At 50.4% G+C, this 22,514-nt stretch overlaps 1 protein-coding gene and 1 long non-coding RNA gene across 2 annotated transcripts in view; one reads left to right on the top strand and one right to left on the bottom strand.

Annotated features, from left to right (window-relative positions):
• The first annotated feature begins 208 nt into the window (after positions 1 to 208).
• The window catches only part of DCHS1 (dachsous cadherin-related 1), a 34,892-nt gene continuing 12,586 nt past the window's right edge, over positions 209 to 22,514 (top strand). The window contains 5 exon segments of the mRNA XM_025459319.3: positions 209 to 315; positions 14,030 to 15,937; positions 21,437 to 21,625; positions 21,723 to 21,954; positions 22,086 to 22,322. Coding sequence (XP_025315104.3) covers positions 14,150 to 15,937; positions 21,437 to 21,625; positions 21,723 to 21,954; positions 22,086 to 22,322 — 2,446 coding nt within the window. The 5' untranslated portion in view covers positions 209 to 315; positions 14,030 to 14,149.
• LOC112667565 (uncharacterized) lies at positions 6,635 to 8,792 on the bottom strand. Its single transcript, XR_004808032.2, has 3 exons — positions 8,744 to 8,792; positions 6,961 to 7,085; positions 6,635 to 6,885 (listed from the first exon to the last, which is right to left on the bottom strand). It is a non-coding gene; the product is annotated as an uncharacterized LOC112667565 (long non-coding RNA).

The raw sequence follows: 22,514 nt of genomic DNA, 5'->3' as shown, positions 1-22,514 counted from the left end.
CGGAGGGCGGGGGAGGGGAGGGGAGGGGAGGGGGCGCGGGGCCGCGGCGGCGAATCTCGCATCCTCCGCGGGGCGGCTGTGGAGGAGGCGGCGCCCCGGCGGCGGCGGCGGCGGCGGCGGCGGGGAAGGACGGACCGACGGCCCGGGGCGCACGGACCGACGGCCGGCTGCCCGGAGCGGATCGCGGGCCCGGAGGCGGCGGCGGCGGCGGACGATGCGCGGCCCCAGGCCCCGCGCGGGCGGGCGCTGCCCGGGGGGCTGACCGCGGCCGGACGGCGCCCCAGGACCGGGCGAGGGAGCCTGCGCCGCGCGGAGGTCAGTGCCCGCGCCCGCCCGGCCCGTCCGGCCGCGCCCGCCCGGCCCGTGGCCTCTCCGGGGCGGCGGCGGCGGCGCTGGAGCCGGGGGCTTTGTTCTGAGCCGGAGACAATGGGGGAGGGGGGGCCTGGGCCTGCGGGACGAGGCGAGCGTGAACGTGAGCGTGGGGGCAGGGCTGGGGGTCTTTGTGTGCGTGTGTCATCGGGTCGGGTGCCTGGCGGCGCGCAAGTGTGAAGGGGGTGTGGGTGCGGGGTGCGGCAGGGTGCGCGTGTGTGCCACCCGGGTGGGAGTCGCTGCGTGTCGCCGCGAGGTCGTGTGTCCGTGGTGTCTGCCTGGTTGTGTGTGTATGTGCGTGTCATTCCGAGGGTGTGTGGGTCAGGATGAGTGTGTGTCATGGTGAGCACGTCCCAGTCGGGGTGTGTGTGTGTGTGTGTGTGTGTTGCCTGCCTCTGTGGGAGCCATGTGTCAGAATGTGGAGGATGGGTGTGTGACAGAGATGAAGTGAGACAGAGACAAAGAAACTAAGGAGGAGAAGTAAAGAGAAACAGAGGAGATACAGGCAAAGCCTGAAGTGGAGGTGGGTCACCCAGGCTGGTGCTCTGAGTTTGTGTCCACCACGCGTAGATCACAATCTTGTTCAGGGGACAGAGGGAGGTCACCACAGGCCTGGTCCCACGTGGAGGGGGTGGGGACAGAGAGCTCTAGAAGCACAATGAACTCAGTGTGGCGTGGGTTGGGACAGCAGCCATGGGGTCATAGGCCAGAAAAATATTGTTACTTATGTCAACTCCTCAAATACTCACAGGGGACACAGTCATAGCCCCACTCAACACACAAGGGACACAGTCCTAGGCAACACACATCCACAAGAGATGCCTTCACACACCCCCAGGAAGCACTGTCAGAGCTAACAACATACACCTACAGATGATGCTTTCAGGAAAACACACGCTCACGGCAGAATTGGTGCAGCCAACATATTCCCACAGGATCACTGTCGGGAGACACTATTACTGCCAGCACCTCCCTGGAGACACTGGCACAGCAATGCACATCCAGTGGATACACCCTCCCAGCCAACCCATCACCTAGATTATACTTCACCAAAGCTGCCTGTATAGAGCAGGTGCCCCAGAGACCTGACGCTAACAGGAGGCTATGCTGCAATCACCCTTACCACACACACACTCGCTTGTACAACCCTTAGGAGACACACTCTCAGGTGACATGAATGCACCAGAAGCGAGCTGCAATTCCTGGACAAGTTCCCATTAACTTATGATGCTCACACCATTAGTCCTTCGCATCCACAGACTTCCCAGGTTTAACCTCTTAGTCCCCGAAAACTGGAGACCTGATCAGTCTTCCCCTCACCCTATAAGCTGCCATGATTCTAAATGTCCTAATATCTCAGCCTCACCATTTCTTGAGCTCCTTAACTCTTGTTATCTTCTTCCCTCCCAGACCACTCTGTAGAACTGGTCCATCTTTAAAATTGTAAACTCCTCCATTCCACTCTCTGCCCATAGCTTCCTATGTCCTTCCAGCTCTCAGATAGATGCCCTCACTCATACTTATACTTACCCTTCAGCCTCATAACGGCCTCTTGCACTTGACGTCTTTGCTTTCTCCTGATCTGCCCCTTTCTGGCTTTGCGCTTTCCTTCCAGTTTACATACCCAGGAATATCCCTTCAGACGCTCCTTGGCCATTCTGTCCCATTGTCCTTGAGCCCATCCATCCCATAAAGTCTCATCCCAAATTCTCAACCACACCAGGTGATACTAATATAAATTCCACCCTCAACTGGCTCTCCATAAATAAATAGGTGACAAATTTTCTGTTTTCTTCGTACCCCTTAACCTCACATCCCTCACTCTATTGTTTACAGCAGACTAATTAGTCCACTGGTTCATTCATTCAGCAAACCCATATTAAGTACTTCCCCTGTGCCAGGCAGTGTGGGTGCTGGCATTACAAGGGTGAATGCTCTTTGCCCTTATGGAGCTTACAGGCTATCAAGTGAGTGCTGTAACATGGCAGCACACAGCAAGGAAAACTAAGCCAATGTAGGAGGGACAGAAGAGGCTTTCTGGAAGTGACATTTAAGTTTAAGCTTAAACTTGATGGATAAGTAGGGAGTCAGCCAAGCAGAGGAGAGGTAGAGATGAGGTGGATTGGGTAGGGAATATTCCAAGCCATGGGAGCAAGCATGGAAAAGTCACTTGTAACAAGTATTGTATGTCTGAGAGGTAAAGCAACCCAGTGAGCCTGGCACTAGTAGCATGATGTGAGGAGAGGTGAGAAAGTCCAAGAGAAGTAGATAGAGAGTTAGATCATGCAGTTCTTGTCGGTCATAGAAAAAGACTGTCTGACCCCAAAATAATGGAAAGTCGCCCAATCATTTGATACGATCCGATTTGGTTCAGAACTACCAGTCTGACCCTGCGGAGACTGAAGGGCAGGATCTGAAAAGGAGGATGGTTGGCTGTTGCAGGAAGCCAGGAAGGGAGAATGCTAACCTGAACTGGATTGGTGGCAGCAAAGAAGTAGGTGGTTTCAAGAGTTGTGTAGGCAGCGGAGTCAGCAGGGCTCGTTGGCAGAAGGGGTATGGAGGTTAAAGGAGAGGGAGGCAATAAGAATAGACAATCTGGTCTCACTCACTGAGAAAAGTGAGGCCATCCAGTTTGAATTCCCTCAGCTTCCTGCCTTCTCCCTCAAATTTTATCTGCATTCTCCTCAATCTTTTCTCCTTCTCTCCTATAATTACAAAGAGGTGTCTCTTCTATATAAAACTACTTCATCCATCCCCTCCTGCCTCCATGTTGACCTCACTCAACTAATTATGCTATGTCTTATCCATGTCTCCAGTTTCTCCCTTTATATCTGTTCTTCCTGTGAGCACACACAGAGCCTCCAGTCTCCCTTGCCTTCCTTGACTTGGTAATCCCCTATGTGCTAAGTGCTCATTGGGGATTACCAACCACTTGGTGTGGTTGAGAATTTGTGTTGAGACTTTGTGGGATGGGTGGGCTCAAGGAAAATGGGACAAAGACTGGCTAAGGAGTGTCTGAAAAGTGATCTCTCACTCTGCTTCATTGTGAAAGGGTCTTATGCATGGAGCTGTACTCACTTCCCCTTTACTCCTGTCCTCCCAGGGTAATGGCTCTCCTAAGAGCAAGTGACGTCTCACCTCCCAAATCTAGAGGTTCTTTTCACAAGTCCTCAACTGCTTGACCCCTTGGCATGGTCTGACATAGTTGACCATTCTTTTCTGTTTGAGCCATTCTTGTTTTATAGCTCCTTAGCCACCGTTTTATTCTATCCACATTTAGTGAGCTCTCAAGTGCCAATGACACTGCTAGGTGATGGGGATACTATGAGAGAAGACACTACTCCTACCTTCAGGAAGTTTGAACCTTGGTGGAAAAGACAGGCAGATAAACAGATAATTACAGTAGGATGAATTATCCTCCATGTATCTCCATGGAGGATATGTATCTCTCTCCCAGAGCTCCTCCTCACTGTTCCTTCTCATTCTGCTTTGAAGGCTCCTTTGGGGAGCCCCTATATGTACCGTTCCTTACAGTTCTGGCTTGGATCTTCTCATTATCTCACTGTCTACACTCCTCTAGATGATCCATCTCATTAATTCCCAAAGCTATAATTATCACCTATATAGGTTGATGACTCCCAAATATCTACCTCTTCCAGACCTCTCTTCTGACTTCCAGACCTCTATATCTGCTTCCTACCTGATCTTTGCTATATAGCTCACAAGCCCCTAAATGTCCAAATCTGAACTCACTCCTTCCTCCCCCAAATTACCATCTCTACTCATTATCAAGCTACAAATCCAGAAATTAACTGCAGCCAATCCCTTCTCCACATGTCTTTTTTCCCAACCCAGAAAGTCACTGGAACCTGCCAGGTCTTACCGCCTTTCCAGCTCTCTCTGGCATCCCATTCCCTTTGCTCCATGGCCTAGCTACTGAACCCACCTCACCATCTTTCCACATAATCTACTGCAAGAGCTTCCTAAATTGTCTCCCTAGGCTTCTATTCTTCCCTCTTCCAATCTGTTCTTTTCATTGTAGCAAGAGGGCTCTCTCTCAAGTGCGAGTCCAGCCACGTATTCCCTGCTCAGTATTCTGCAGTGTCTTTCCATTGTCTTGGGTGAACTCTCTACTTTAGTGAGGCTTATGAGATCCCTCATGATCTGGCTCCCCCCAGACTCCCCAGCCTCATCTTCATTTCCCTCCCTTCCTCACATTGCAAGTTCTAGCCATACTGAATTCTTTGTAGTTCCTCAGAGATACTGGATTCTTCCATGCTTCTGGCCCTTAGCACATTCTGCTCTCTGACCCAAAAGCCCTTCTCTTCCCTCTTCCTCTGGCTAGCCCCTTCCCATCCTCAGATCTAGTCCCAAACCCTGCCTTTCCTGACTCCAGCATGCAGACTTGGGATCCTCTTGTCTCCCTGTTATCATTGCCTCTTCCCTGTTCTGTCTCTCTGACTGGGCTGGGGCCTCTTGATGGCAGAGTTGTGTATTATATTCCTGATGTCCCCAGGGGCCCTCCACATTCACATTCGTGGCAATAAACAAATAAATGAATAACTGAGGCCTCTCACTGCACATGCCTCACCCTCATTCACTCTTTAGAACACTGACATCTGGTCTCAGCAGCCTACATAGTCGAGACATTTCCACACATACCCACTTATCCCACTGGAGACATTGCCACTCCCCTCTCCCACAAACTATCCTTCCTCACCCTATGCCCTCCTCTCTGCCTTTCACCTGGGCTTCTCTTTTCCTGGCTCTTCTTCCTCTCCCTCTCTGTACTTTATTTCTTTTATTCAGTTGGCAAATTATTCAAGGAGCACCAGAAATTCGCAGATCCAAATATTTTGGGCTAGGTGCCTACTGAGGTTCCCAGAGGGAGAGGAAAATGAGGAAGCTGTGACCTGCTGTTAGATCACAAGGCACTATAGTGCCCACCTTCCGCTCTGCTCCACCAGGCCCCCTTCCTTGCATGGTGCCATAGGCTGCTTCTCCCTCCAACACTCCTCACACACACCCACGCTGGGCCCTCCCAAATCATAACACCCTTGGCCCTGCCCCTCCCCATATCAGGTTCCCAGACACTTGTGCCCACTTCCTCTTCCCTATCCAGCCTATCAGTGGTAACAGAAGCAAGACTGGACTCTCTGATGCCCTGGGACCTGCAAACAAAAGCCCTTCCCAGAGGTTTATGCTGTTGGATCCCATCTTCTTCCTGGTTTCCCGCTGCCTTCCTTTCCTTGGGCTCTAGGGTCCATGTCTCCTGGGTAACCCTCTGACTCTAGGCATTTCAACTACTGACATTTGGGAGGGGTTACTACTCAGTTCCTGTGTCCTCTTGTGAGAGGGCACCTCCTCCCATCAGTCAATCTGGAACCCCCAAGCTTGAGTCAGGATGCCCCTCTGTGTTCGCTTGGCACACTAGAATGTCCTTGTTTATGTTTCTCTCTCTAAGCTGCTCATAGAAGGAGCTGTTTTCTCTCAGAGCCTAGATAGCACCACTCATTTGGTTGGTGAGGAAGGAGGAGGGGAAGGAGGAAAGGAGAAGGATAGAGGCTACCCCTCTGATCTACCCCTCTACATCATTTGCCACCTAGGTGACCTTAGCTTCTCTGAGCTCCCCTTTTCTTGGGTGAAAATGGAGGCAACATTAAGAGAGCTGTTTGAGAATTTAGAAAGAAAACTACTGTTAAGTGTTCAACTGTTAACTTAGTTAATTTTACTCCCGACATCTCCATCCCTCTACTGTGTTCTCCTGCCCCTCAGCCTCCCACTTCTCTAAACTTGTGCTTCCCTCTTGATTTCTCTGGGTTGCTGCTATTTCCTCACTTCCTCTGCTTACTCCAGCCTCCCCAGCCTCCTCTGCAGCCCAGACTCTGATTGTCAGGGTCAGACCTTCGGAATAGGCCCTTGCTGCCCGTCACTAACATCCCTTGCTCCCTCATCCTTCTGTGCCCTTCCCTGCCTTACTTGTGAACACCACAAAGCAAGGAGTCCAATCTGTCCAAGTCACTGCTTTATCTCTACTGCTTAGTTTGATGCTTAGCCCCTCTTCAATAGATACTTGTTGAATCAATCAATTAATGAATCATTTCACATGCATGCCCTGAGCTTGCCTCTCCCCATTTTCTCTTTGTCTCCTAGAGACCTTCAAGCATCCTCTGGTCCTCCTCCTGTCTCACCACCTGGCTCCATGCCCACCTGACCTTCCATGCCCACTGCCAGAGTTCCTCTCCTATGGCAGAATCCTTCCTGTTGTGCTTCATCAGAGCATTCGGAGCCTTCCAGCAGGGAAGCAATCCAGGGTAACCAAGCACTAGCTTTGGAGCCGTGTCCCACATCTCTCTGCTACCCGCTGAGCCTCAGTTTCCTCATCTGTGAAATAACACTTACCTGATGGTTTTTCTGTGTGACTGGCATACAGCAGTAGCAGCTGATATTTACTGAGCCCTCACTCTGTGCCAGATGAGTGCTGAGGTTTTGGTAGCATTCTTTCATTTAACTCTCCTGTCAAGCATATAAAGTGGGCATTTTAATCCCCACATTACAGAGGAGGAAACTAAGAAAGGCTGAACAACTCACCCAGGGCGACACTGTCAGTGGCAGAGTCAGAATTTGTGCTGAAGTTCGCCTCACAGCAGAGCCCATCTTCTTAATCATGCCTGTGCACTTACAAAGCAGGAACTGTGTGCCAGACACTGTTCTAACTGCAAACACAGTGTGGTGAGTATTCTTATTGCCCTTATTTTATAAATGAAGAACTAGAAGCACTGAGAAATTTGAGTGGTTTGCCAAAGGTGACACAGCTAGAAAGTGTGAAGCTGGGCAAAAAAAATTTGGTTGGCCCCTGAGTCCACATCTTCACCACTATCCTGTCCTGCCCTACTGTGATATATTGGCTCCCTATTGTAGAAGTGTGGTGTGTATTGATGAATCAATCTATGCTGACGTCTGGTCTATGGTGAGTTGTTTAGTTGATTTATTCTCTATCATTCCCCACTGCAGGAGGCTTGCACCCTTCGGACTCTCCTGAAACTATTCTCCCCAAATCTCCAGTGAACTCCTTACTGTTAAAATCAATGGCCACTTTTCAGCCCTCATCCTATATGAAGTCTCAGCAGCCCTGGACACTATCGATCCCTCCCTTTTAATATTGTTGAAATATTCCCTCCATTAGCTTCTGTGATACTGCCTCCCTTTTTCTCCTCCAAGAAGAAGAAAAGTCTTCTCAGTCTGCCCCCTAATGTGACTCCTCCTTAGGGTACTGCTCCAGACTCTTCTTTCTCTGTACATCCTAGCTGATGGGTCTCTATACCCATGCTTTTCATCACCCCTGGATTTGTCCAAATCCCTATCTCCAACCCAGACCTTTCTCCTAAGCTGCAGACCTGCAAATCCACCTGTGCCTGGGACATCACCATGTAGGGTTCCCGATAGGCACCTGAGAAGTGGCTTCTCTCCTCTGTGGTATCCTAATGGCACCACTGTAGTAACCAGGCCATAACCCTGGAAGTCAGTCTGGGCCCTTCGATTCCCTCACCTTTCCCCGAAGCATTAGTGGCCAAGTCTTGTCAGTCTCACCTCTTTTATCTGTGTCTTCTTGGTCCCACTGGTACTGACCTAGGCTGTCACAGACACCTCATACCTGGTTTCCCTCCTCCCATGGGTTCTCTTCCTCAGGTCTCCATTGTCTTACTAGGATTCCCTCCCTCCAGCTCCCCTGTCATTTCTCCCTTTCTCCATCTCTCCCTTCTCCCTGCATCCCAGGCAGCATGGAGTGCATAGCTTTCAGATCAAACTGGAATTGTGTTAACCCGGGAAAGTTGTTTCATGCAAAGCCTGTTTCCTCAGTGGAAGGCAGGACACCTTCCTTACAGGGTTGATATGATTAAATGAGATACTGTCTGTGAACTCCCTGGCATAGAGCCCAGCACACCATAAAAATTCAAGAAAGAGACTTTCCCTCCACTCAGATCTGTCCCCAGCCTCTCCCTGAAGTGGCTCCTAGGAAGTGAAGGACACAGCCCTCCCATGCTGTTATCTCAGGGATACCCTGAAAGCCAGTTTGTGTACTTTCTCCTCCCTCCTCCTCCCTTCCTGCTTCACCCTCCTCTCCTCTCTGCCCCCCAGCACAGCTCTGCCTCCCACCTCTGTCTACCTCCCCACACCTCTCCAGGTTAGCTCTGCCTGACTCTGACTTAGCTCCCATCTCCGTAGTAACTGGATCATTCTCTCCTTTGCCCTTTGCCACACGTGCTCTCTCCTTTGTCACACTAGCGCACTCTCCTGCAGTCTTGCCCCCCCCCCCCACCAGCATTCTCAGTCTCGTCCTCTCCCCTTTATGCCTGGCCCTCCCTTTGCTTACCAAGGCTACCCTCCTCTTCTGCCATTTCTGCACCAATCTGCCTTTCTAGTACCACCCCCCCCCCACCCTGTTGTCTTTCTGGTCCCTGCCCCTCCCTGGCCCTAGGACAGGAAGTTGAGGGTGGAGGCTTGGGCGGTGCCAGCTCCCCTAGCCTGCTTCCCTTCTGTACCTCCGCCACTCCTCTGCTTCCTCCTGGAGCACCCCCTTCCCTTATGGCCCCCCTACCACTCCCCCCAACCCACCTCTCTTTCCTCTCCCATGTTCCCCCTGCTCCCGGGTCCTGTAGACACAGGGGCTGTGGTGGGGGGAGGACTGACATCACACTGCAGGCCCCAATGAACAGCCTCGCCCCTCCCCCTCCTAATGAGAACCAGCTGTGGTTCCAGAGGCCCAGATGTGGGGCTAGAGGGGGAGAGCAGGATGGAGCCAGAGGACAGAGCAACAGGACCGGGACAGTGAGGGCATGCAGCAAGGCAGAACTGGGTGGAAGAGAAGTGACTGATCTGGGGGCAGAAAGAAGATAGGTCTGGGCAGGAGACAGGTGGACACCTAAAGCCAGATCTGGGGAAAGGGACAGGATAGGCCTGGACAGGGAAAGAGACAGGAACAGGGAGGGGGAGCAAGTGCTGGGGAAGAGGCAGTAAGAAGCACTGGACAGATGGGGAGATGGTGCTGAGAGGAGAGTTGGAGAGAGGATGAGACGGTCTCTGGAGAGAGTCTGGAGTGCGAGTTTGGAACTGGAAGCTCTGGAGCAGGAAGTGGTGAGGCACAGTCCAGACAGAGGCCCCAGGGACCTAAAGGTCACAGCTGCAGCCACAGAGCTGACCACGAGTGCCCCAGCAGCATGTGTGAGAGCATGCCTGTGTGTGGGTGGGTCTGTGAGTGTGTGTGCACGTGCCTGCCGGTGTGTCTGTGCACACATGAAAATGCATCTGTCTGTGTATGTGGGAGGGAGAGGGTATGTGAGTATGCCTGTGTATTTGTGTGGGGTAGGGGGAGCAAGTGTCATGTGAATGTGCCTGTCCATGTGAGGCCTGTGAGAAATTTGTCTTTCTGTGTGCAAAAAGCATGCCTATGTGTGTCTGTATGCCTGCATGTGTGTGTGGGGATAGGGGGGATAGGTTCCATGGGAATGAATATCCCTATCTGTGTGTATGAAAATATGCTTCTCTGTAAGGAGAGGTATCTGTATTGGCAACATATATGTTAAAGTAGCCCCTGTCTACATAGGTATAAGTGTGTTGAGTGTCTATATGTGAGTCTGTGCACCTGTGGATCTGGCTGTGTGTGGATCTGTGACTTTGTGAGCATGTACCTTTGTGTGTCCACTGTGAGACTGTACAGGGGGAGTTTGCATTGGACAGGAACCCAGGCTGCGTGCTGAGGAGGGCAGGGTCTACACAGGTTGGAGAAGGGGCATCTGTCTGGGCCTGAATCCCTCCTATTCAAGGCTGTTCATTCACCTGAGCTTTTATCTCATACCATTCATACATCTTTTAATTCAGAAAATCTATTGATCACATGCCATGCTCTGTGCTACACACAAAGGTGAATGAGATGCAATCCTGGCCCTCAACATAGCTGACATTCCGTCTCTAGATGGGCAGACAGAAAACTATAATAACAGTAATAAATATGTTGATCCCACTATTAGTTCTTTCCCCACCAACCATAACAGATTGCTCTTCACTGATTGACTAAATGAATAGGACTGACTCTTAACCCTTGACCCCTAACCAGTCTCTAGGCCTAGATCCCTGACCTGGGCCCCTGGGCCATCCCTGTACACTCAGCCTCTACCCCCATCCCCCCAGTCAGAGCTATGTTCACTCAGACCTCCTTGTTCTGAATTCCTCTGACCTGCTATCCCACGTGGCAGTTCCATGAGCTCCTCAGACTGCAGTCTCCAAGGACAGGGGCCTTAGTGCACACAGAGAACCCCAGAATTCTGAAGCCAGGACAAAGGGATTCATCAGAGATGGTGTTGGGAGCTGCTGAAGAAGCATCTACCAGATGCTCAGCTCTGGGCTCTCTGCTTCCATTGCCTCTAATTCTCACAGAATCATATGGATTAGGAAAATAACTGAAACTCTAGAATCCCTGCTCTTTTTATTGCCTCACACAGGTGGGAGAGATGGGGGTTGGAAGTGTTAGTGAGAGGTCAGAAACTCCCTTGGGAGGACAGGAAGTCCTAAGTAGCAGAGCTCATATATCAAACTGGAGGACACACTTCTGTAGCCACGGGCCTGACTACAGTGCATCAGGAGCACAGGCTCACACTGTCTGTGTCCATCGTCTTGAGTTGGCAAGTTCACAGACATTTCTATCTGTGTCAGCATGTGAGTGTGATGGTGTAGAATTATGAGGCTCTGACCATGCATTCAGCACCAAGTGCCTGCTCACACTGTGCTGGACAAAGACCAGCTAAGACTCTGAACTCGCTGCCCTCGAGGAGCCTGCGATTCAGGGCTGCTGTGCAGTTTACTGTCAGTGTGACCAATGGCAGTGGGAGCCCAGCAGAGGGTACAAGGGGCTCCTGCAGGTGGGTGGAGAGAGAAGTCACGGAACATTCCACAGAAGATAGGACATTTGAACCAGATCTTGAAACTTGAGTAGGAGATGGCCACTTGGGAAGACTGTTTAAAGGAGATATCAGGACAAGAGAATGAGTGCATATAGGACAAGGAGTGGGAAGGAACATGGGGATGGCTTTAGTGTTGGGATGCAGGGTGTGGTGGAAGAAAGTAAAGGTGCACTAGACAGGCAGCAGGGCTCAGATCAGTAAGTAAGTAAGTAGCTTCATATAGTAAGGAAGCTGTACTTTATCTTTCAGGCCAAAAGTTTTATCCCTACTGTCCATGAACCCCCCAGAAACTGCAGACACAGTTTGTGTGTATGTGTATCTGCACTTTTTTCTGGAGGGGAGCAGCAGTTTTCTGCTGTTAGTAGTGGGGAATGCATAGAATCCTATCTTCAGTAGTGATTTGGGGAGAGCTATATGGATTGCTCTAGTCAGGTGAAGATAGGTCAGAGGGTCCAAGCCTCCCTCAGGGGGAGCAGTTAGGGGCTACTGTAGGAATCAAAAGGAGAGATGACAGTGCTCAGACTGGGACAGTAGCAGTACAAATAGAGAAGAAAGGACCGATTTGAGACCTGTTTCATTGTGCTGGTCATGTTTTGATGACTAACTGGAAATCAGACTGAAGAAAAGCAAGGAAACAAGGAAAGCTTCTGAGTGGTGGTGCTGCTCATGGGATAGAGAATGGAGGAAGAAAATCAACTTCAGGAGGTTAGGGATGTGTTGTGAAGGAAGTCCAGTATATAGCTGGCCACATGTCTCCAGAGCTCTCCAGACCTGGATTGGAAAGGCATCAGCAAATAGCACACAAAAAAATTATTGATGCAACTGAACTGAAGGCACAGGAATGGATAAGATCACCCAGGCAGAATGTGGAGGAGAGTGGAAAAGGATATGGCTCAGGATTTAGTCCTGCAGAGCACCAATTTCTAAGGGATGGGCAGAGGAAGAAGAACTTGTATAGGAAATTGGGGGGCAGATAGAGAAGTAAGGTAGAAGCAAGAGGTGGGGTGTCCCCATGTGAAGCCAGGAGGAGTGGGCTTCAAAAAGCCAATGATCAGCGATCCAGTGTTCCAGAATGACCCAGTAAGAGGAAGATTTTAAAAAAGTTGATTGGATGTAGAGCATGGAGATAATTGGAAGCCTAGTGAGAGCGCTGTCACAGGAGAGGAAGCCTCACGGATGTGAGAAGTGAGAAACTGGGGGAAATGAACCAACCTCTGAGTGGGCAACTTCGCACAGATTCTGCTTTCACTCAGTCACCAACACCTTCATATGGGGCCCGAGGCCTCTTTTGAAACTCTCGCTCCCCTTCATCTCAGAGGCACTGCCCCTCTCTGGGTTTCTTTCTGTGTCCCTCTCTAGCTAGTTAAGGATGCCTTTCTCCAGTTGATGGTTAAGGCCAGAAATCTGCCCATCTTCCTTGACTTCTCACAATCCTTCATCTCCTGCTTTCAAGCAGTCATCAAGCCCTGCCTGTTCTATCTCCTAAGCCTTCTATAGACCTATCCACTTCTCACCAGTTTCACTGCTAACACTCATCTAAGTCACCATCAAAGCACTGCCATCACCTGGACTCTCAGAAGTCTGTAGTAGGATCTTTTCTAAGATAACTGTCCCATGTGCGTGTCTTTTGTTTTCCAAAGAGCAGTTATCTATAGTGATCAGCATAAAATGTAAGTCATATCATGGCACAGTGGCTTCCATTTGCCCTTAAAAGTAAATCCAAATCATCCATATGGTTTATGAGTTCCCATCCCATCTCATTCCCCCATCCCCTAGCATTTTACACCTCTACACCTCACACACATTGTCCCCTACTTGCTTCCAAACACTCTCAGCCCTTTCTTGACTGTAGACTCTAAGCCTTCCCACTCTCTTCCCTCTTCAGACTGTTCTCTGCTTTCTATAACTCCCTTTTCTGCCCACCATTGCCTAGCTAATTACTCATTAGGTAGATACTGACTTGAAGGTCACCTCCTCTGAGAAGCTCTCCCTGACTCCCTAACTATGGCAAGCCGCTCCTATACATGTGCCCTCAGAGCTGCCTATACCTCTTATAGCCCTTATCACACTTGTAATTACTTCTCTAATCCCTAAACTGTGAGCCCCCTGAAGCCAAGGACTGTTTCCTTTAGTCACTGATGTGACCAATCTCTTCCTAAATGGAGAGGGAAGTGGGGCTGAGGGAATATATATGAATTTCTTATATTATACATATATATTTATATATATAAATTAGGAAAGTTTTCAGCATATTTAAATGCTGACAGAAAGCTCAAGAAGATGATGGTTAAAGGTGAAGGTTGATGATTCAGGTGAGGTTAGCAAAAGCACATGGTTATTGAGATACTAGTCCTGAATGAGAAGAGAAATGAGAAAGGATTGGCCATATTTTTAACTCCAGACATGAAAGAAGGGATTCCAATGGCATTGAGACTTGAACAATAGGAACAAAACAATCTGCTGGAGTAGGGGGTGGCTGGGGTGGGATGAGGACCTGCTAGGGAAAGACTGGAGTGGGTCCTGAGGAATTCTGAAGCAGGGGCTTCTTGGGTCCAAGATGGGTGAGCGGCAGCACAAATGCCCTAGGGATGGGCTGAAGATGCCGGAGTCTTGCTGTGGCTTAGATCCTAGTCTCCCTGGACCATTGATTCCGCTCCTCCACCACCACTATTATGACCTTTTTCTTTCTGCTTTTCTCCCAGGTCAGGAAGGCTGAGCTGGAGCCAGGGCCCAAGCTGGACCTGATCCGAAGCCTGAGTTCAAGCTGGGCCTGGAGCCTGGCCCGGAGCTGGAGCCCAAGTCATAACTGGACTGCCCTTGTCATGCAGAAGGAGGCGGGCATTGCGCCTTCCTGCACTGGCATGCAGAGCTCCAGGCCCCTCCCCTTACTGCCACTGCTGCTGCTGCTGCTGGGGACGGGGGTATCAGGTGCCTGGGGCCAGGCTGGGAGCCTGGACCTACAGATTGATGAGGAACAGCCGGCAGGCACACTGATTGGTGACATCAGCGCAGGGCTTCCACCAGGCACGGCAGCACCTCCCATGTATTTCATCTCCGCCCAAGAGGGCAGCGGGGTGGGCACAGACCTGGCCATTGATGAACACAGTGGAGTGGTCCGTACGGCCCGCGTCTTGGACCGTGAGCGGCGAGATCGCTACCGATTTACTGCAGTCACTCCTGACGGTGCCACCGTAGAAGTGACTGTACGAGTGGCTGACATCAATGACCATGCTCCAGCCTTCCCACAGGCTCGGGCTGCTCTGCAGATACCTGAGCATACAGCTCTTGGCACCCGCTACCCACTGGAGCCTGCTCGTGATGCAGATGCTGGCCGTCTAGGAACCCAGGGCTATGCACTGTCTGGTGATGGGGCTGGAGAGACCTTCCGGCTCGAGACACGTCCTGGTCCAGATGGGGCCCCAGTGCCAGAACTGGTAGTTACCGGAGAGCTGGATCGAGAGAACCGTTCACACTACATGCTGCAACTGGAGGCCTATGATGGTGGTTCACCCCCCCGGAGGGCCCAGGCCCTGCTGGATGTGACACTACTGGACATCAATGACCATGCCCCAGCTTTCAATCAGAGTCGCTATCACGCTGTGGTGTCTGAGAGCCTGGCCCCCGGCAGTCCAGTCCTGCAGGTGTATGCATCTGATGCTGATGCTGGTGCCAATGGGGCTGTGACTTATGAGATCAACCGGAGGCAGAGTGAGGGTGATGGGCCCTTCTCCATTGATGCACACACAGGACTGCTGCGGCTGGAGCGGCCACTGGACTTTGAACAACGGCGGGTCCATGAACTGGTGGTGCAGGCGCGGGATGGTGGGGCTCACCCAGAGCTGGGGTCAGCCTTTGTGACTGTGAACGTGCGGGATGCCAATGACAATCAGCCTTCCATGACTGTCATCTTCCTGAGTGCAGATGGCTCCCCGCGAGTGTCCGAGGCTGCCCCACCTGGCCAGCTTGTTGCTCGCATCTCTGTGTCAGACCCAGATGATGGTGACTTTGCTCATGTCAACGTTTCTCTGGAGGGTGGAGAGGGCCATTTTGCCTTAAGCACTCAAGACAGTGTCATCTACCTGGTGTGCGTGGCTCGGCAGCTGGATCGAGAGGAGCGGGATGCCTATAACTTGCGGGTTACTGCCACAGACTCAGGCTCACCCCCACTGCGGGCTGAGGCTACCTTTGTGTTGCATGTCACTGATGTCAATGACAATGCTCCTACCTTTGACCGTCAGCTCTACCGCCCTGAGCCCCTTCCTGAGGTTGCACTACCTGGCAGCTTTGTGGTGCGTGTGATGGCCCGGGATCCTGACCAGGGCAGTAATGGTCAGGTCACGTATAGCCTGGCCCCTGGTGCCCACACCCGTTGGTTCTCCATCGACCCCACTTCAGGCATCATTACCACAGCTGCCTCGCTGGACTATGAATTGGAACCTCAGCCACAGCTGATTGTGGTGGCCACAGATGGGGGCTTGCCTCCTCTTGCCTCGTCCGCCACAGTCAGTGTGGCCCTGCAAGATGTGAATGATAATGAACCCCAGTTCCAGAGGACTTTCTACAATGCCTCACTGCCTGAGGGCACCCAGCCTGGAACATGCTTCTTGCAGGTGGGTAAGTCCTGCACACAGTGGGATGCTGCTGTGGGCAGGAGTGAATTAAAGGGTCACAGGGGACCTCAGAATAGAAACCAAGCCTTGCAGGTGTATTTGTTTATGGTGACTTATGTCAGAGGGTTTGATCTTATCCTGTGAGCTCCAAAGTCTGTGCAGAGGGTGAGGGCTAATGACAAGATAAGAAAGCAAGGTATAAGAGCTGGATCAGGTAAGGCAGTTGAGGGAAGACTGGATCTAGAGGGAAAAGTGTCCTGTGATGTCAAGTGAGAGAGACTCTATAAAATCTCAAAGCTGTTCTGAAAGGCAGAAATGGAGATTCTGTACACCCATGTGGCTCCTGCTCCCTAAGAGAGATGCCAGCATTTATGGGGCCCTCATCCAGTGCTGGGCTCTGCTGGAAGAAACCCCCATCCCTCTCCATGGAGCTGAGCCTCGATGAGACATTTGGGCTATGGCACAAGGATAAGAGATAACAAGAACTATTAGTGAGATCCCAATGTCCAGAGCAAGAAGGCCTTTCCGAGGAGGAGGTGGGACCCCTGGATAGACTCTGGGAACCACAGAGGGCCTGCAAGTCAGGCCTGAAGGAGACAGAGGGGGCATGAAACTGAAGAGACAGGCCAAGGCCAGATTACAGAAGTCCTTGGACACCAAGCTTCCAAGGACTTTCCTTGGAAGACAGAGGAGGTCACTGAACTTCTTTGAGCCAGAAAAGGGCATGATCAGATTGTTTCATTTTTGTTTTTTTGTTTTTAAAGGCTATGTTTTTGAAAGTTTTAGGTTCACAGCAAAATTGAGTTGAGGATAAAGATTTCCCAACATACCCCTTGTCCCAATTCATGTATCTACCTCCCACCCTACCTGTTACCAACATCCCTCCCAGAGTGGTTCATTTGTTACAACCAATGAACCTACAATGACACATAATTACCACAAATCCCAAAAAATAGTTTACATTAGGGCTCACTCCTGATATCGTACATTGTATAGGTCTGGACAAAGGTATAATGTATGTGGCCATGTATAATGGATATGTGTAATGACATGCATTACATTATTATACACAGTCATTTCACCATCCTAAAAATCTTCTTTGCTCTGCCTATTCATCCCTCCCTCCTTCCTACAGATTGTTTTTTTAGGAAGCAACTTGCCTTAGGGGTGAAGGATGGATTAGATCAGTGGGTAAGTGATATATTCAAGAATTAACTTACCCACTATAAGCTTGGCACTGTGCTGGTCTCAGAGAATGAAGAAAGGACATGGTCTTGTTCCCAGGCAGGTCCCAGTCTAGACAGGGAGACACATCAGTAAGTAGTGCTGCATCAGATGGCATATGAAGCGCTGTGGAAGCTCAGAGGAGGGGACCTTTGAAGAACCAAGGAGACTTTGCCAAATGGATTATATAGAGTATATGGATGGGGATTCCAGGCCTCCAGAAAGAGCTGCAGAAAACTGTGACTTTCAGGTGAATTCAGGTGACTGCATTATTCAGGTTGGCCTCAACTGTGCTGCTAAGAATTGCAGAGATGAGACAAAATAGCAAAATAGTAGACAGAGACCAGATTACAGGATTTGACTTTGTCTTAAAAATCATAGGGGTCCAATGAGGGGCTCTAAGCAAATTTGATATGTCATTTGGGAAGATTGCTTTGGCTGCATCATGGAGTAGGGATGCAGGATAGAAAACAGGAGGAAGGGAGGCCTCTGAGGAGACTAGTGCTTGATGTATCTACATCTCAGAAGTCCACCAGACCCCTGAGCATCTAGACCTCTGGTCTAGACTTCAGGCAGTGCCTGGGCCCAGCTGACGCCTTGCTTTCTGGCTACACTCTGGGCATTTGCCTGCCTGCTGCTGTCCAGCTCTCGCCACCACTCTCCCCTGTGTTTACTCTCCCTCTTGGCCCAGGACCAATGGGTGATGACTTCCAAACCTTTTCTTCCTCACTAGCGCATGAAGCAAGAGAATAACTCTCCAGGAGGTTTCCTGGAGTTTTTACTCTTAGTAACTACAGGGAAGCAGAAGTAAAATTGACCACTGGGTGTTCATACCTGTTAGAAGAAGTCTTAATATTGGATTCATTCAGTATACATTTATCAAGTATCTACCATGTGCTAGTCATCGTATTAGGAACAAAGAATACAGTAATGAATGAGTCATCCTCCCCCCACCCCTCACCCTGCTTCATGGAGTTTATAGTCTACAGAGGAGATTCTTGTGCAAAGAAATAATTGTACTGCAGTAAAAACAACTTACATGGTGGGGACTATGTGAGGTACTTACAGGCAGTATGAATGCATCCCCAAAGAGGTGACCTTTAGGCTGAGACTTACAGGCTGAGCAGGAGTTTGTGAGGGGCCAGACTGAGGTAGGGAAGGGAGTCCAGGCACAAGTGACACTCAGAGAGCAGTGAGAGAGCCTGACTTGTTTAGGGGCCTACAAGTGGCTCAGTGTCTCTGAAATTTAAGGTGTGTGATGGGAGAGTGGGTGGTGAGACTGTGCAGGTAGGCCACACAGTGAGGAATCAAGCCAAGCCAAAGCATTTGAGCACTTTTCTTTAGAGAACATGGAAGATTTTCGAGTAGAAGGGTAATATGATCATATTTGCTTTCTCAAAAGATGCTTTTGGTAGCGTAGAGCAGTGATTCATAACTGGGAGTGTTTTGCCCTCTGGATGAGACATTAGGCAATGTCTAGAGACTTCTGATTGTCACAACTGGTGGGATGCTACTGGCATCTAGTGCATGGAGGGCAGGGATACTGTCAAACATCCTATAATGCACACAACAGCACCACAACAAAGAATTATCTGGTCCAAATTGTCTGTCGTGCCAAGGATCAGAAATCCTGGTGTAGAGGACAGATTGGAGGGTCAGACACCTGTGAGAAGGGAATCACAATAGTCCAGGGGAGACATGACTCAGGCCTAAATCAAGACAGTGATAATGGTGATGGAGAGGAATAGACAAATAGGAAAGATAATGAGGATTTACTTAGTCCCTAGTTGATTGATATACCGGGAGAGGAAAAGGGAAGAACAGATTTCTGGCTTGAGCAACTACGTGGATGGAAGAGTCATTAGAGAGGGATTGGAATGATCATGAGTTTAGTTTTGGACAGGTTGGATTTAAGGTGCCTGTGGGATATCCAAGTGGAGATGTTGAGCAGGCATCTGGATGTACAGGTTTGGAGCTCAGAGGAGTGGTGTAGGTCAAAGTGCAGACAATGGTCAAAGTCATGGAAGTGGAAGGGAAGGTCCTGAGGGACTGTATAGAGTGAAAGGGGCCAAGGAGAGATTCCAAGGAGCAACAGTGTGTGAGAACAGGCAGGGAAAGAGGAGGCAGAGGAATCTGTAGAGGGGGAGGCAACAGGAGGAGAAGCAGGAGACATCTGGGAAGGTCAGGATGGGGTGGATGCATTAAGTTTGTGGTCTGGTAGGAACTTAAGAAAATTCACAGATAAGGGTCCTTATTTTCTCCTTGAAATAGCACATTCGATGAGAACTAGGGGTGGATGGGGACAAAAGGAGACAGATGAGCAGGAGAGGAAGCTGACCAATGTTGGGCTGGGCAGTAGGGCTGAGAGCCTGCTGGAAAGGGACACTGAGCATATGCAGTGCAACCTCTGAGCAGGAGCCGCACAGGCTGGGAATTTCACTTCTGCCTTGGTCATTTCCAGGCAGTGGCCCCTACGCCTTTTGGGGTCACTTCCTGACAACTTCCCCTGACCACTATTTATTGCTTTTCTTCCTGCCGCGAGTCAGAGGGCAAAGGTCTTTAACAGCTTCTGGAGATGGTGCTGCAGCTGTGTCGCAGCCTGCCTGGATTGATGCAGGGGGATGTTTGTCTCCCGGGACATCTGGGCCCACAGCCATAGTACAGAGTTGGAGCCGGAGTTGTTTCCAGGGTTCAGCCATGACAGGGTCTTAGTGTCTCTCTGGAGGGTAAACAGTGCCACAAATCACTTCTGTCAAGGACCTGGGCAACAAGCAGAAGTCCTTGGCTCGCCTTCTCTCTGAGGAACATTTTCTGGCTAAGAAGAGGGAACCATCCAGGCTGCTCATACAGCATGTCATGACCCTAGGACCCTTGTATCCACAAAGAGTACTTTGTCACAGTCTACAGCAGTCAATACCAGCTAACACACTGTTGGAGGTCCAATGTGCACCCAAGGTATAAAACTTAGTTTGAAGGAAGTTTTTGTTGTAAGGACAATCAGAATGTCCATTTACTCATTTAACAAATATACATAGAGTACTTACTGTGTACCTGGCCCTGTCCTAGGCTCAGAAGCTCTTAGAATGGTGTATCCTGCTGTTCTGGCTCTGTAATGTTCAGAGGCTCCTGACATTGGTGTCCAATAGTTCAACTTTTCCTGAACCAATCTGGGGGATACCCACGAATTAACCAGGAAAGCCTTCCTCTACCTCTTAGTTTCGAGGAACTCCCTGGACTTCATGACCTTGACATCTTGTAAACCTGCCATTCTCTCTCTGTCACTTCCAATGAGGTTGGCTTGAGAGGCAAGGGATGCTACAGGTGCATGAGCCACATCTATAAATCCACAGAACAGACCCGGATCACTCCAGTGATTAGATCCTGATAGCAATCAGATCCCACTGATGGAATGGCCAAACTCAGGAAAAAGTGGGGCTAGAACATCAGTCCCAGTAATTTCATTGGTTATCTTATGAGATCTGGTGGTGGTTACCAACTCCTTGCAGCCCACCTGAATTTGCAGTCGCTCTCCTCTGTAAGTGCAGGTAGCTACCATATGCAGATTCTGTATTTGTAAGTTTGCCGACTCTCGAAAATATAGTGTAACCACCCCCCCCCTCCCCAAATCAATACTCCTGGAGCTTTTGCAGTTATTCCTGAACATGTGCAGAATGATGAAAAGTTTAAGTGGACTGACGTGCACATTCCAGGCAACGCTCTGCTTTCATACTTCGGCTCATGCTGTAAACAAGGGTCCTTTTCGCGGTCTATTTAGTGCCACATTTTTTGCATTTTTGTCCCTTTTGTTTGGTGATTTTGCTCTTTAAAATGGTCTCCAAGTGTGGTGCTGAAGCACTGCCTAGTGTTCCTAAACCCAAGATGGCTGTGATGTGCCTTCTAAAGACAATGTATGTGTTAGATAAGCTTCATTCAGATATGATTTATAGTGCCATCAGCTGTGCATTCAACGTTAATGAATCAATAATACATGTTACATAAGGTATCTTTAAACAGAAACGTACATAAAACAAGGTTATGTATTGACCAGCTGACAAAAATATTGTGACCAGATGCTCACAGGAACCTAAAGCAGGTGGTGAGGTCTGAGCTATGATTGGGTTTTGGCCCAAGTCCTACTGGTCCCCTCTGTGTGTCCTCCACCATCCAGAGACTCTGGCACCCAGGTGGCCCAGGGCCTGCTCCTTCTAATTTCCACTTAGCTCTGGCTCTTCTGGTCAAAACGATGGGGCATCACTCACCCCAGCCTCTCCCCAGGTGACAGCCACAGATGCAGACAGTGGTCCATTTGGCCTTCTCTCCTATTCCTTGGGTGCCGGACTTGGGGCCCCAGGGTCTCCCCCGTTCCGCATTGATGCCCACACTGGTGATGTGTGTACGACCCGGACCCTGGACCGAGATCAGGGACCCTCAAGCTTCGACTTCACAGTGACAGCTGTGGATGGGGTGAGTGGGGAGACCGTGGGCCGGTTGGGGTGTTGGGATCAGGTGCTCACCAGAGCCAGACATGGCCCACCTGACTTATGGCTGCCTGTCTTCCTAGGGAGGCCTCAAGTCCATGGTATACGTGAAGGTGTTTGTGTCAGACGAGAATGACAACCCACCTCAGTTTTATCCATGGGAGTATGCTGCCAGTCTGAGTGCCCAGAGTACACCAGGCACAGCTGTGCTGAGGGTGCGAGCCCATGACCCTGATCAAGGGCCCCATGGGCGACTCACCTACCACATCCTGGCTGGCAATAACCCCCCACTCTTTGCCTTGGATGAGCACTCAGGTGAGGATCCTCCCATTCCCAGGGCTTGCCTCTTCCCACCTACTGAAATGAAGGACACCCCCCCCCTTTCCATAACCTTTCTACCTCTGTGCTGTCTCCTTATATATCTGTGCTTCTATCCTTTCTCCCAGGGCTGTTGACAGTGGCCTGGCCCTTGGCCAGACGGGCCAACTCTGTGGTGCAGCTGGAGATTGGGGCTCAGGATGGAGGTGGCCTGCAGGCAGAGCCCAGTGCCCGAGTCAACGTCAGCATTGTGCCTGGAACCCCTGTGCCACCTGTATTTGAGCAACTACAGTATGTTTTCTCTGTACCAGAGGATGTGGCACCAGGCACCAGTGTGGGCATAGTCCAGGCACGCAATCCACCAGGTATCGTTTATCCCCATTTGGTGCTCTACCCAGATACCCCAACATAACCCTCTCAAAGTACCCTAGAGTATCACACCATAGGTAGCCCCAGTACAAAACATGCAGGTTCCAATCCCCAACACCTCTGTAGGCACAGTACAGGCACTCTGCTCATCCCCAGGCACATAAATTATCACCCTAGTGCCACCCAGC

The sequence above is a fragment of the Canis lupus genome, chromosome 21 (genome assembly GCF_003254725.2).
Source record: "Canis lupus dingo isolate Sandy chromosome 21, ASM325472v2, whole genome shotgun sequence".
Lineage (NCBI taxonomy): Eukaryota > Metazoa > Chordata > Mammalia > Carnivora > Canidae > Canis > Canis lupus.
Note: the sequence above shows the minus strand (reverse complement) of the source record. Positions and strands in the feature narration are given on the sequence as shown.